We start from the raw sequence: 13,769 nt of genomic DNA on the forward strand, positions 1-13,769 counted from the left end.
TTTCTTCCGTTTACCATTCCTTCTAGTGCATCCTTCAGTATGCAGGAACGCACAGAATTGCGGCATTGATTTAGAATAAAGTTTTATTGAAGAGAGAGAGAGAGAGAGAGAGAGAGAGAGAGAGAGAGAGAGAGAGAGAGAGAGAGAGAACTCGTCCTTAATTAGGGTTGATCACGAGGATCCGGAAATTAATAGCAAATAAATATAATTAATTAAATATCAATATTGCTATAAAAATAAAATGTAATAATTAAGTACCATTGATTATCAATTATAAAATAAAATCTTAGAAGATGACTATAAAATTATACTTATAAATAAAAGATTTTATTTAAAATTAGCATATCCTTAATTAAGGCCTTCTGAGTGGTATAAATGAAATTGTATAATCTGCACTTCTCTTCACTAACCGTAAGCTCAAGTATATCAGGCAATAGCAGAAAAAAACACACACACGCACGCACAAGTAAAAGCTTTTCGTTAAAAAAAAAGCCAATAAAAAAACCAGTTGTACAGAATTACTTGATTCGACATAAAATATTGAAATTTGTGCAGTAGCTGCTTACAAATGTGTATAATAAGCATGCCAAATTTCATTTAAATTGGATCTATCTACTCAGAGATACAATTTTTTTTGTCAACGGAGGCAAAAAAATATTGTGCTTGTTAATGCCACCTTAATAGTTTTCTTTTAGACATTATGTCATCTGTGTATTAGTTGAGAAATGATTTTCTTAACTGCACCATATTAATCACATTTTTTTTTTTTCATTATGTTTAACCTGACAATATCTATTACTTTCATATTTTTCTCCAGTTACCAGTGCATCACTTCCTCTCATGCATGCACACATATTCTCTCTCTTATTGTTTCTTTGTCTCATTCACACACATGTAAAATTAAAGCATGTGATAAATCACAATCTGATTCTTGTTCCATCATACGAATAGCAGTAATTCACCATGCCACAACAAGCAAAAAGGTTTTATAGGAATAAATAACACTTTTAAGACAGTTAAAATATTTATTTTTAACAAGTGTTTGTAGACCAGACATTGACAATCCTATTCTAATAATAATGTGGTAAGTGAAAGATTTAATGGCGGATGAATTAATCGAACTGTCTGTTAAAAAAAGAAATCGTCACGCTTTAGGTAGGATAATCACAAGTTCCTTGATTGAAGGTCATTTCAAGTCTTGTTTAACTTACTTTTTTTCTTTGTCAATGTATTCACCAATTAGATGAGCAAAACACATTAACAATTCATGAAATAGGCACTGAAACATAGTGGTCAATAATTGACAATTGAATGCATAAAAATATTTAGAATACTTTAAAATATTAAGTTATAAAATGCTTTCTCAATGCTGGTTATTTATCATTCATCTCAAAGCAACAAGTTTGTGACTCCCAAGTATTATATGTAAACAAACGTTATTGTACAATATTTAAACTTTAGACTCAAACAGCAATAGGAAGTTACGTATTAACAAAGATATCAGAGCATTTATAAAATTATATAATGTATGTTCACAAATAATTGTAAAACAAAGTACCAGGCATATTTACAAGTATTTATGTTACAAAAATTTGGAAATAACAGAGTAAGATTTTATCCAATTAGGTAGTTGCTGAAAGCCTCATCTACACTTCCTGGCCATCAACAAGTCTTCTGGATCTGTAAGAAATTATGAACATTTGTTAGAAAATTCTCTAGGTAAATTATGTTATACTAATATGTTCAGTAATTATTTGATGACAACGATTTTCAGTATTTTGCAATCACAATGATCACTAAATATTGTGTTACAGAAGAAATTAACAACAGAATATACTGTAATATGCATTACTCAATATATTGAAAAGTACTATACTTTCTACAAAGTTATATAAAAATAAATTATTCTTAACACTCTTACTTATACACAAGTTATACAACTTAACAAGTAAGACGAATCAAAATTATGAACCTATAAATTTTACAACCGGATTTCGTATCTAAATTAAATTAAGGGAACTTTATTATTCATACATCCTCACAGCTAGAATATGGAACATTTAAAAAAAATCTTAATTGTACTAAAAAGTCTTAATTATAGTCACAGTCTAGTTGAAATATATATGCAGAAGAGTTTTACAATATAGTCTACTAGTACAACACAAAAGGTTTAGTAACAATACTTAATACAAGACAGAAAGTGTTGTTGAATGTCATAAATTCACCTACAGAATAGAAGGCGTGAGAAATTAGGTACTTCTTTAATTTGATCCTAAATTATTTTATGTTTTGAGTTTGATTTTTTATATCCACAAGGAAGTTATTAAAAATGTTTACTGCCATAATTATAACACACTTGTTTTAAGAGTATGAAAGTCACTTTTTATGAGTACTTAAGGTACGGTCACACGTCGCTACTTTTGCAGCGCTACTTTTATACTGCAGCTGCAAAAGTTGCGTGCCGTGTTCACACGTAAGCCAAAAGTAGCGCACTGCACGCTACTTTTCGTGCTGCACAACCCGAGTGCTGCAAAAGTTGCAACTGAAGGTTGCGAGTCTGTTCACACACAAGGCGCTACTTTTGCAGCCGCAGTCATGCTGCAGGTTTCCATCTCCGTGTTGACTTCTCAATATACATTTTGTGGTTATGTTCGCATTATTAAGAAACTCATGCGAAAGCTTCCTTATCTATTATTTGCTTTTCTGTCGTTTCTAGTATTCAGAAATTGACATTATTTTTACTATAAAGCTTTTAAAAACGCCTTTATACTTAAATGATAACCAACCCTCCTGTTTGGAACTACGCTACGGAAAATTTAAAAAATGAATTATATCGTCACCAATTATGCTCAGACTGTGTTGTGTATTTAATAACTGTTACAAATAATTTATTTTCATCACATTTAACATTAAAATATATCCAAACAATAAAAGTATCATTGACACATTTGGGTGGTAACACTGGTTGCAACCGCAGCAAAAGTTTCAACAACACCGATATAAAAAATGCTGCGGCTGCAACCCTGAGAACCCTGTTCACACGTCGCTACTTCTAAGCTGCGCGCAGCATGGAAAAGTAGCGGGCAGCAGGTTCGGCAGCCGCTACTTTTCGGGTTGCACCATTGTTCACAGTATAAGAGTTGCGCAGTTTTTTGTACTGCAGCGCTGCAAAAGTAGCGACGTGTGATCGTACCTTTATGCTATGAACTGTTGAATTAGTTACAAAGTTTTCACGATTACATACAAGGGAGTTTATTAATAAAAAAATATAGTGACAAGCCATGGGCATTATTTGTAGTTTTTTTAAAATGGTCCTACACGATTCCCTAGATTTGAAACCTACTATTATTCTAATGACTCTTTTTTATAGTAGGAATATACTGTTACTATCTGCAGAATTTCCCCAGAATATTATTTCCGAATTCATTACTAAGTGGACGTTAGCAAAACAAACTGAATTTATATATTTGATATATATATATATATATATATATATATATATATATTTTGATGTACCGAAGTACACATGATATTTCCATGTAGATATTCTGCGTCATCATATGATGAAAGAGTGATGGAACGGAGAAAAATTCTCTCCAGCGCCGGGATTTGAACCCGGGTTTTCAGCTCTACATGCTGATGCTTTTTCCACTAAGCCACGCCGGATACAACCCCGACGCCGGTTAGAATCGTCTCAGATTAAGCTCCATCTCTTGGGTTCCCTCTAGTGGCCGCCCTCTGCACTACGTCATAGATGTCTATGAACGCAGGACCGAAGTCCATACATGTGTTGAGGTGCACTCGAATGAGTGACTGATTGGCCGGGATCCGACGGTATAGGCGCCGTCTTAAATCACAAAGTGATTTATTACGCATATCATATATATTTTGATGTACCGAAGTACATATGATATTTCCATGCAGATATTCTGCGTCATCATATGATGAAAGAGTGATGGAACGGAGAAAAATTCTCTCCGGCTTAGTGGATAAAGCATCAGCACATAGAGCTGAAAACCCGGGTTCAAATCCTGGCGCCGGAGAGAATTTTTCTCCGTTCCATCACTCTTTCATCAAACTGAATTTAGTTTAAGGGTAATTTCTTTAATATGATTTTTTTCCAATCTAACACATTATCGAGATGATTTGTAAGCCAAGAAATTTGGTGGTTGTTGTTGTTTCTATTAGGGACCTGTTATTAATTATTGCACTTGAAATTTGCGAGTTGAATTTGGGCAGGATTTAAATTGGATTATGTTGGTTTTGTTACAATTTAATACTAATTTATTGGCTGAGAACCAGTCACATATTTTGAGAAGAATTGCTATACTTGTGTCATCTGCAAATATTAATGACTTAGCATGAAAACTATCACGTGCCTAAAGCACGAAACAGAAAAACGATCTGAGTCACACTAAAACACTATTTTGAAAGAAGAATGCTTCACATCCACTCTTAATCAGGAATTTTTTTCAACATCACAGACATGTGACATGAAGCATTCTTAAAATGAGAAAACATTTAACATCAGTGTCTTTCCCGGGGGTAAAAGGCGGTCAGAGCGTGGTGCCGACCACACCACCTCATTCTAGTGCCGAGGACATGGAAAGCATGGGGCTCTACCACCATGCCCCCCCAAGTGCCTTCATGGCATGTTACGGGGATACCTTTACGTTTTTTTTTTTTTAACAGCAGTCAGAATGTATTATCAGATCATCACTTAATTCTGAAGGAATTTTTACCAAAATTTGATTCACTCTTAATTTAGACAAATATATTTTAAGAGTATATTTACAGTTATGCCTAATAATGTTCACAGTAGGTAATTAGCTAACTAGATGTATGGTTGTACATGAATTGAAGACTTAACCGGAATAAGGATGTAACCAAAAAAATTGTAATTCGTGTTTCAAGAGAAAGAAAAATAATTTCACGAACATATTTTATTAGGCCGATATTTACTGTCACTATACAAGTTCATTCAGCCATTGAACGCAATACTTTATTGTTATAAATGAATGCTTTAAAATTACTGTTTTTACCTACATAGGCCCTAATATATTTCAAGAATCTGATGTTACATCTTTTTTTCTGGAAAGTTTTCAATTCTTCAAATATTCTTTACGAAAATAACTGCCATAGCTTCATGTAAGAAAAATCTACTGGCAGTTATTGTTACTGTATTAAAAATATGAATATTTTCCTGCTTTAACTTTACTTACTGCAACTGAAATGAAAGTATTAAGGAAAATATGTAAGATTCAGCCTATGACAGATTGGACAGAAAGAAGAAAGAATGAATGGCATGACCATGTATCCAGGACGTCTGCTGAAAGAATTTTATGTATAGCAAGGGACAACATTCCAAGAGGAAAAAGAAGCCCAGGTCGACCTAAAAGAAGACGGAAAGATTCGACTGGAGAGTAGAGAAGTCTTGATTCACCTTTAATAGGCGGTTATGCCTATGTAAAAAGAGAAGAAGAATTATACTTACTCGAACTGTGGCACTCCAGTGAACGAGTCTATTTACTTACCTCTTCCTTAATTCGCTGATGACCACGACCATATGCTAGAAAGCCTCATAAGCTGTATCAAGAGGCCCTAGTCCTGGGCCATTGAGGAATTCTTCCAATTCATCACGCTCTCTTTCATCTTCACAAATTTTACGACTTGCCTTCCTCTTTTTCTTTTTCTCCTTTTCCTCTATTTGTGATTTATTAGACTCTTTTTCCTTGCTACTCTTTTTCTTGTGTTTCTTTGAACTTTTCTCTTCGCTCTGTAAAATATAATTATAATGAATGAGAATAGATTGAAGACAAGATCTATGTACTGTGCATAATATATTTCTTAAAAGTAATCGAAGTTTTGGAGGCGAAAAGCATGCTAGTTATGAATAAGGCCCGGAAGTTCATGCACGAATTATGGAATTTTCAGTTATTTGAACATGATTTTATGGTGCATATAACTGCATATTTTTCTGATTTTGATAAATGCATCATATTTCAATATTTTAGTACCTACGAGGGGGATCCAGGAAATAACGACCGTTCGCGCATACCTGCCGCGCAGCTGACTCCCCTTCCTTGTTTGAAGGTCAACTGGCTTCCTTAACATGTGTTCTCATAATGTTGTGAGTACTGGTTGCAACAAGTCGCCATTGTGCATTTTGTGTTACTTCAAAATGAACGACATGATTGATAATCCCTCCGACTGTGAGGTGAGGAGAGTGATTCGATTTTTGAATGCCCGACATTTGAAACCTGCAGAAATTTACCGGCAATTGAAAGAAGTGTATGGTGATACTGTATTGAATGAAAGAAATGTGAGAAAATGGTGCGAAATGTTCAACAATGGGCGAACAAATATCCACGATGAAACTCGGTTGGGAAATCTTTGATCATCCGCTCTATAGTCCAGACCTTGCTCCTAGCGCTTTTCACCTTTTCACTAAGCTGAAAGACTTTCTGGGTGGTACGCGTTTTGGAAGTGATGAAGAGTTGAAGAAGACAGTGAACACCTGGCTTAATGAACTGGCGGCAGAGGAGTATAACACGGGAATTCTAAAGCTAGTGAACAGATACGACAAATGTTTAAATGTAGGTGGTGATTATGTAGAGAAGTAAAGGAAGCTTCAGTTATGTAACAGACTTTGTTTTTTTTTTCAAATAAATATTTTTTTTTTGATTATTACAACAAAACGGTCGTTATTTCCTGGATCCCCTCGTATGTGGCATATTTTAATGAGTTTTACGATTGAATTATTGTTAATAATATAATAGTTATACCAGTTTTTAATAATATTATTATATTCCATCTGGATCATATTGGCAGTAACGTTGCGTGTGATGATGCAACTCGTCATGTGGCGAGGAGTAATATTGATGTTATGATGTCATGCAGTGAATCCTGTTTCACATCCTTCCATGTATGTGAGTAGCTGTCACCTGGCTGGTCGCTGGCAGTTGTGTTGTACTCTTGTAACGTAACAATGTTATGAACTGGTTGCCACCAAATTAAGTTAGGCATATGAAGTATCTGTTAAAAGTTCTTTAAATGCCGAAAATAAGACCAACTTCGACTGCTAGATTAACTAATTTACAGAAGCAGTTTTCAGGTGACAATATCTACAGATAATAGGGTACTGTTTTGTGGAGCGTGTGAGGGAGTGAGAAAAGATTAATACTAACTAGTTTTCTCTACTGCCAAGGGACATTAATTCTTTTAATTTAATAGTGCATATTTATTGACATATTTTCAAGTTTTTAAGAACATATTTGCATACATATTTCATAGATTTTTAGGGCATGAACTTCCAGGCCCTAGTTATGAAGGAAGAAAAGTGAATAGTAATACAAGAAATAAGGGTTATAAATTAATCTAAATATTTACGTAAATATCATTCACAAAAACTGGGAATGTACCATTAACCACAATATTTAAAATATATGGATTCAGTAATGCAAGATAATGGTTTCTCTGGTATGAAAATGGAGGAAAAGAACGCTCATTTTTGTGGAGTAAAAATATTCTGAACAAAAGAAAGTTATTAATATACAATTAAGTTAATTGAACTTTAAGAAGCATACTAATATGTGGAACATAGTCAATAAAATGTAAAAAATAAATCAATAAATAAACAAATAAATAAATATAGAATAACTCTTCTCGGGTTCTCAGCCAGGTGAGTTGGAGATTTCCTTCCAAGCTTTCGATGGCTAGCTCTGCCATCTTCTTCAGGGAATGAAGTGATATGGGACCATGTCTAGCCGGTATATATGCAATAGTAGGGCTTCCCGCTGTGGGCCAATCAGGAGCTAGTTCCTAGTCCCGACCACCAGGTGCATTCTGGTTGGTGGAAGCGCTATCCAATCAGGAGCTAGTTGCTGGTCCTGACTGTCTGCCGTGTGCTGGTGGTCTAAGCGTATTGTATTATCAAGGATTCTCTTCAAATATTACATCATCATCTCTATTTCAATTAATCAACTTATATTTGCCTTCAACAATTAACTTTCTTTTTTCTTTAATGTATCACATCCCATTATTGTACATGTTTATTGTATTCAGGACCCTTGTGGTCACTCAGAATTCTTTGAGCTGATGTCTATAATTTAGAAATTTATTTATGGCAGGTTTCCATGCCGTACTCAGCTGTAGACCCCCGTCTCTGTTGAAATTATTGCCATCTAGCTGGATTTCGATGGCTTCCTTGATAACCAAGTCCCAGTCTTGTCCAACTAGCTCCTGATTGGTTACCGCTTCCACCAACCAGAATGCACCTTGCGGTTAGGACTAGGAACTAGCTCCTGATTGGCCCGCAATGTGAAGCCCTACTATTGCATATATACCGGCTAGACATGGTCCCACATCACTTCATTCCCTGAAGAAGATGGCAGAGCTAGCCGTCGAAAGCTTGGAAGCAAATCTCCAACTCACCTGGCTGAGAACCTGAGAAGACTCATTCTACATCAAACACTGGGAAAGCCTCAAGCCATAAATAAATAAATATATTATTTACACTTCACAATTTAATTTAAAATGGAAGAAGTGTCTCTAAAATTACCATTGCCGTGCCTCCAAAACCCGCTCTGTGTTTTTAAAAAGATTTTGCAAGAGAAAAATAAAATCATTGTCACTTTTAATTTCTTTGATTTTCAAAGATACTTTCGACATAATTTCAATCATTACAAATAAAATGATGAAATTATATTGAAAGTAGATTTGAAAATCAAGGGAATTAAAAATGACAATGTTTTTATCTTTATCCTGCAAAATCTTTTTAAAAACACAGAGCGGATTTTGGAGGCGTAGCGACAATATGTTATTACTTACTTACTTACTTACTTACTTACAAATGGCTCTTAAGGAACCCGCAGGTTCATTGCTGCTCTCACATAAGCCCGCCAGCGGTCCCTATCCTGTGCAAGATTAATCCAGTCTCTATCATCATACCCCACCTCCCTCAAATCCATTTTAATATTATCCTCCCATCTACGTCTCGGCCTCCCTAAAGGTCTTTTTTCCCTCCGGTCTCCCAACTAACACTCTACATGCATTTCTGGATTCGCCCATACGTGCTACATGCCCTGCCCATCTCAAACGTCTGGATTTAATGTTCCTAATTATGTCAGGTGAAGAATACAATGCGTGCAGTTCTGTGTTGTGTAACTTTCTCCATTCTCCTGTAACTTCATCCCACTTAGCCCCAAATATTTTCCTAAGCACCTTATTCTCAAACACCCTGAACCTATGTTCCTCTCTCAGAGTGAGAGTCCAAGTTTCACAACCATACAGAACAACCGGTAATATAACTGTTTTATAAATTCTAACTTTCAGATTTTTGGACAGCAGACTGGATGATAAGAGCTTCTCAACCGAATAATAACACGCATTTCCCATATTTATTCTGCGTTTAATTTCCTCCCGAGTGTCATTTATATTTGTTACTGTTGCTCCAAGATATTTGAATTTTTCCACCTCTTCGAAGGATAAATCTCCAATTTTTATATTTCCATTTCGTACAATATTCTGGTCACGAGACATAATCATATACTTTGTCTTTTCGGGATTTACTTCCAAACCGATCACTCTACTTGCTTCAAGTAAAATTTCCGTGTTTTCCCTAATCGTTTGTGTATTTTCTCCTAACATATTCACGTCATCCGCATAGACAAGAAGCTGATGTAACCCGTTCAATTCCAAACCCTGCCTGTTATCCTGAACTTTCCTAATGGCATATTCAAGCGCGAAGTTAAAAAGTAAAGGTGATAGTGCATCTCCCTGCTTTAGCCCGCAGTGAATTGGAAAAGCATCAGATAGAAACTGACCTATGCGGACTCTGCTGTATGTTTCACTGAGACACATTTTAATTAATCGAACTAGTTTCTTGGGAATACCAAATTCAATAAGAATATCATATAATACTTCCCTCTTAACCGAGTCATATGCCTTTTTGAAATCTATGAATAACTGATGTACTGTACCCTTATACTCCCATTTTTTCTCCATTATCTGTCGAATACAAAAAATCTGATCAATAGTCGATCTATTACGCCGAAAACCGCACTGATGATCCCCAATAATTTCATCTACGTACGGAGTTAATCTTCTCAAAAGAATATTGGACAAAATTTTGTACGACGTCAAGAAACGTGATATTCCTCGAAAGTTACCACAGTTGGTTTTGTCCCCCTTTTTAAAAATAGGCACAATTATGGACTCCTTCCATTGTTCTGGTACAATTTCCTTTTCCCAAATAGCAAGTACAAGTTTATAAATTTCGCTATATAATGCACTTCCACCCTCTTGTATTAATTGACAATATGTTCTTACCTTCTCTTTATGTCTGTTCTTTTTTTTATCTCTAGGAACAACAGGACTGGAACTTCCAGAGCTCTGCTGCATCTGCTTTGGCTCCAGCAGTTCTAGATGCACACTAGAGGATGCTAGACTTGCACTGTTTTCTTCCTCTTCTTCCTCGTCCTCTCTCACAATGCTATTGCTGTGATTGCTGTCTTCACCTCCTTCTGGACTCCTCCTCCACTTGCTGTCGGTACTTAACCAAGTATCCAACGCATCTGCAGTAATTTCAGCTACTTCACTATTTAGATGAAGATCTTCATTTCCTGACGTCTTTGTGTTTTCGCTTATTATTTCATTTTCTAAGCTGGACAGAGATTCTCTTTTCTTTAGTGCATCTGTTGCATCTTCATCGTTGATGGAATTATTAGTCATATTTGCTAGAGCATCCTCTGGATCAAGATCATCTTGAAAACCAGCAACTAAGGGATTGCCAGTTTCTGTGTCACTGTAAGCATAGATCACATTCATGTTTTAAAAAGACATAAAAGGTTAAGCCTTAAGATCGATCGATCGATCAATCAACCAATCAATCAATCAATCAATCTTCTTAATGTATCCAGCTGTTTGCTGACAACATAAAGTCCACTATAGTCCACTGTAGTCTATTCAGTTATTGTTTTTCACGAGAATTGAGGGGTATTTTGATCGGTGTTCATTATAGATGCCTATTGCTATAGTCCAGTCGCTCTTTATTTCTGGCAGCCAATCACGTTGCAGGTCAGCTACATTTAAACGTGTGTGTCGTGTTATTCGCTATTGATGATGTAATGACTTTCCTATGGCTCGATAAATACTTAATATAATCGCCCGCCATTTTGGTTCTTTTGTTGGCGTTCGCAGAAATCACACGAGGACGTTATTTTCCGCTCAATTATTTGCTCAATTACAGTGCGTTTGATTTATTATCATAGGAGCTACAATATGATAATGTTTAACAGTGAAGCAAATACATTCGTCTGGTAGCTCGGCAACGAAAGAACAAAAATGGCGAACGATACTACCTACCTAGACTTTATAGAGCCTTCACTTCCTAAGACGTAAGCAAAGAGGTGGAGTCATGCCGGGAATAACAGCGTCGCGACTATAGTAGCCAGAGTTGGGGTGTAGTCAATATACGAGGCGCATCCAGAAAGTAAGTTTCCCTATTTTTTTAAAAAAAGAACACACACTTTCAGGAAAACATTTATTGGCAACAGGTACAGCAATGTTTCAGCTATTTTTCAACATAGCCACCATCAGAATTGAGACACTTGTATCGTGGGATCAACTTTTGTATCCCTCTGTCGTAGAACTCTGCCCCCTGTGAATGGAACCAGCGTGTGACAGATGTCTTCAGCTCTTCGTCGTTGCCAAAACACTCACCGGAGGACATGAATTTCTTAGATGCAAGAAAACTTGAAAATCGCTGGGAGCAAGATCAGGACTGTAGGGTGGAAGATCAAACAACTCCCAGCCAAATTCCGTCAAAACAGCTGCTGTGCGCCGAGCCGTATGTGGACGAGCATTGTCCTGGAGGAGCACAACACCTGCAGTAAGCATTCCACGCCTCTTGTTTTGAATGGCATGTCGCAATTTTCGCACTGTTTCACTTCTTGGAAGGAAGTCAATGAGCAGAATGCCCTTCCTGTCCCAGAACACCGTGCACATCACTTTCCGTACCGACAGCGTCTGTTTGAATTTCGTCCTGACCAGAGATCCACTATGCCACCAATGCATTGACTGCTGCTTGGTTTCCGGGGTGAAGTGCGAAATCCAAGTCTCATCGCCTGTGATGATCCTGTCGAGGAACTCGTCGCCATCATCGTGATACCGTTGAAGAAATGTCAGTGCTGCTCCTAAACGTTGCATTTTGTGTTGTGCATTAAAGAACTTTATCACCGACCGAACCTCGTAGGCGGCGGGAGAAGGAATAAGAGCTTCCATTTTGGACCACTGCTGCCACGCTACTGGCACCAGGCGGGACCTGTCTGGCTGGCATATGATTGATACGTCATAGATCTGTTACGCATGCGCAATTGACATGGCTAATTACGTTTACTTTCAAGGGAAAAAAAATCGGGAAACTTACTTTCTGGATGCACCTCGTATACTGCAGGACTGTGTCTTCTGCAACTGGTACTGATGATTTTAATTTACTTCTTTTGTGGCTTATGGATGGACAGTATAGAAGAATGTGTTCCAGATCTTCATCATGATTATTACACCACAGACAGAAATGTGAAATCGGTGCAGGTACAATTGAGTGACAATGTGACCTGTTCTGGCTCTTGTTAAAAATGTCTGAACATGTCTGGGCAAGTTTTTGTACATTTCCAGGTCATTTGGTTTCTTTTGTACAGACTGTAAAATTTTTCCTTTGTCAGAAAAGAGCCAATTGTTGATCCATAGGTTTGTAAAATGAGACTTTACTGAAGCAAAGGCACTGGATAGAGATATCACTTGAAGAGGTCTTGAAATAATCATGCTAAAGGAAAACGTGAACTGGAGTGAGAAATATTATTAATGTGTGTAAATGAAAACTGCGAATAATGCTTGAAAACCTGCAACAAATTTTGTTAATCATAATCATATGCAAAAAGGAAATTTTCCTCTACAGGACACACATGTATATTGGCAAAGGTTAAGTTCTGACATTTATAATTTCAAAAATGGAAGAAAATGTTAATTTCGAGGGTTTTAAGGGATTAAAAACAAAATTAACATTTTCTTCCTCCGGATAATTTTACCTTAATGGTACTCATTTCATATTGGAGTGAAAATGGCAAGTTGTAGCTGATTTAAGTGAACACCATGTTTTAACGTTTTGGTGGCTACTTCATTCACACACAACCCCCAGAATGTCTGGAGGACCACACCTGCTGTTGGTCGACGGGTCCATTGGACCTAGCTGGGAGATCTTGTTGATTACCAGCTTTCCCTCCTTAAGCCACTGGAGGACGATTTTAGTGCCATAGCAGGTCAGCACTAGGAACAGAAAAGTAGAAAGAGGAGGAAGGAAAGGGAAATGAACCCCTAGGCCTCGAATGCTCTAATACTGTCGGGGTCGAAGAAAGTAAGAGTTCAGTCAGAGGACTGGAAAGGAAAGGGTAAAGAGGGAATTAGGTATTGAATAGAGGAAAATTATACCAAATTCAGTCATTAACTCATCAAGCTGACCAGTGCTAATTGATGAGTAGCCCCTCCCTTGTAAAATTATGCTTACTAACAGCTGCACCACGGTAAGGTAGGGATGGGACATTGGGTATTTTTCCAGGTTGGTTCCTTAAGGCCTTTAATGGGAAAGATTAATGGCTCTCCCCCCTGTATCCAACAGATACCCTTTTGCAGCCTTAACTAAAATGCTCTCTCAATTAATATCACTCAATAAAAGAATTGTTTTCCAATGGATACCATCCCATTGTGGAATCCTG

The 13,769-nt window shown here is 36.7% G+C and overlaps 1 protein-coding gene and 1 non-coding gene across 2 annotated transcripts in view; both read right to left on the minus strand.

Annotated features, from left to right (window-relative positions):
• Positions 1 to 1,005: 1,005 nt before the first annotated feature.
• LOC138709491 (rab-like protein 6) overlaps positions 1,006 to 13,769 on the minus strand; it is a 47,654-nt gene continuing 34,890 nt past the window's right edge. The window contains exons 9-11 of the mRNA XM_069840297.1: positions 10,330 to 10,804; positions 5,535 to 5,776; positions 1,006 to 1,680 (exon numbers count right to left, since the gene is read on the minus strand). Of these exons, the coding sequence (XP_069696398.1) occupies positions 5,570 to 5,776; positions 10,330 to 10,804 (682 nt within the window). The 3' untranslated portion in view covers positions 1,006 to 1,680; positions 5,535 to 5,569. The remainder of the gene's footprint in view (positions 1,681 to 5,534; positions 5,777 to 10,329; positions 10,805 to 13,769) is intronic.
• Positions 3,595 to 3,666, minus strand: TRNAY-GUA (transfer RNA tyrosine (anticodon GUA)). The gene has a single exon. It is a non-coding gene; the product is annotated as a tRNA-Tyr (tRNA).

Source organism: Periplaneta americana, chromosome 11, assembly GCF_040183065.1.
Source record: "Periplaneta americana isolate PAMFEO1 chromosome 11, P.americana_PAMFEO1_priV1, whole genome shotgun sequence".
NCBI classification, from domain to species: Eukaryota; Metazoa; Arthropoda; class Insecta; order Blattodea; family Blattidae; genus Periplaneta; species Periplaneta americana.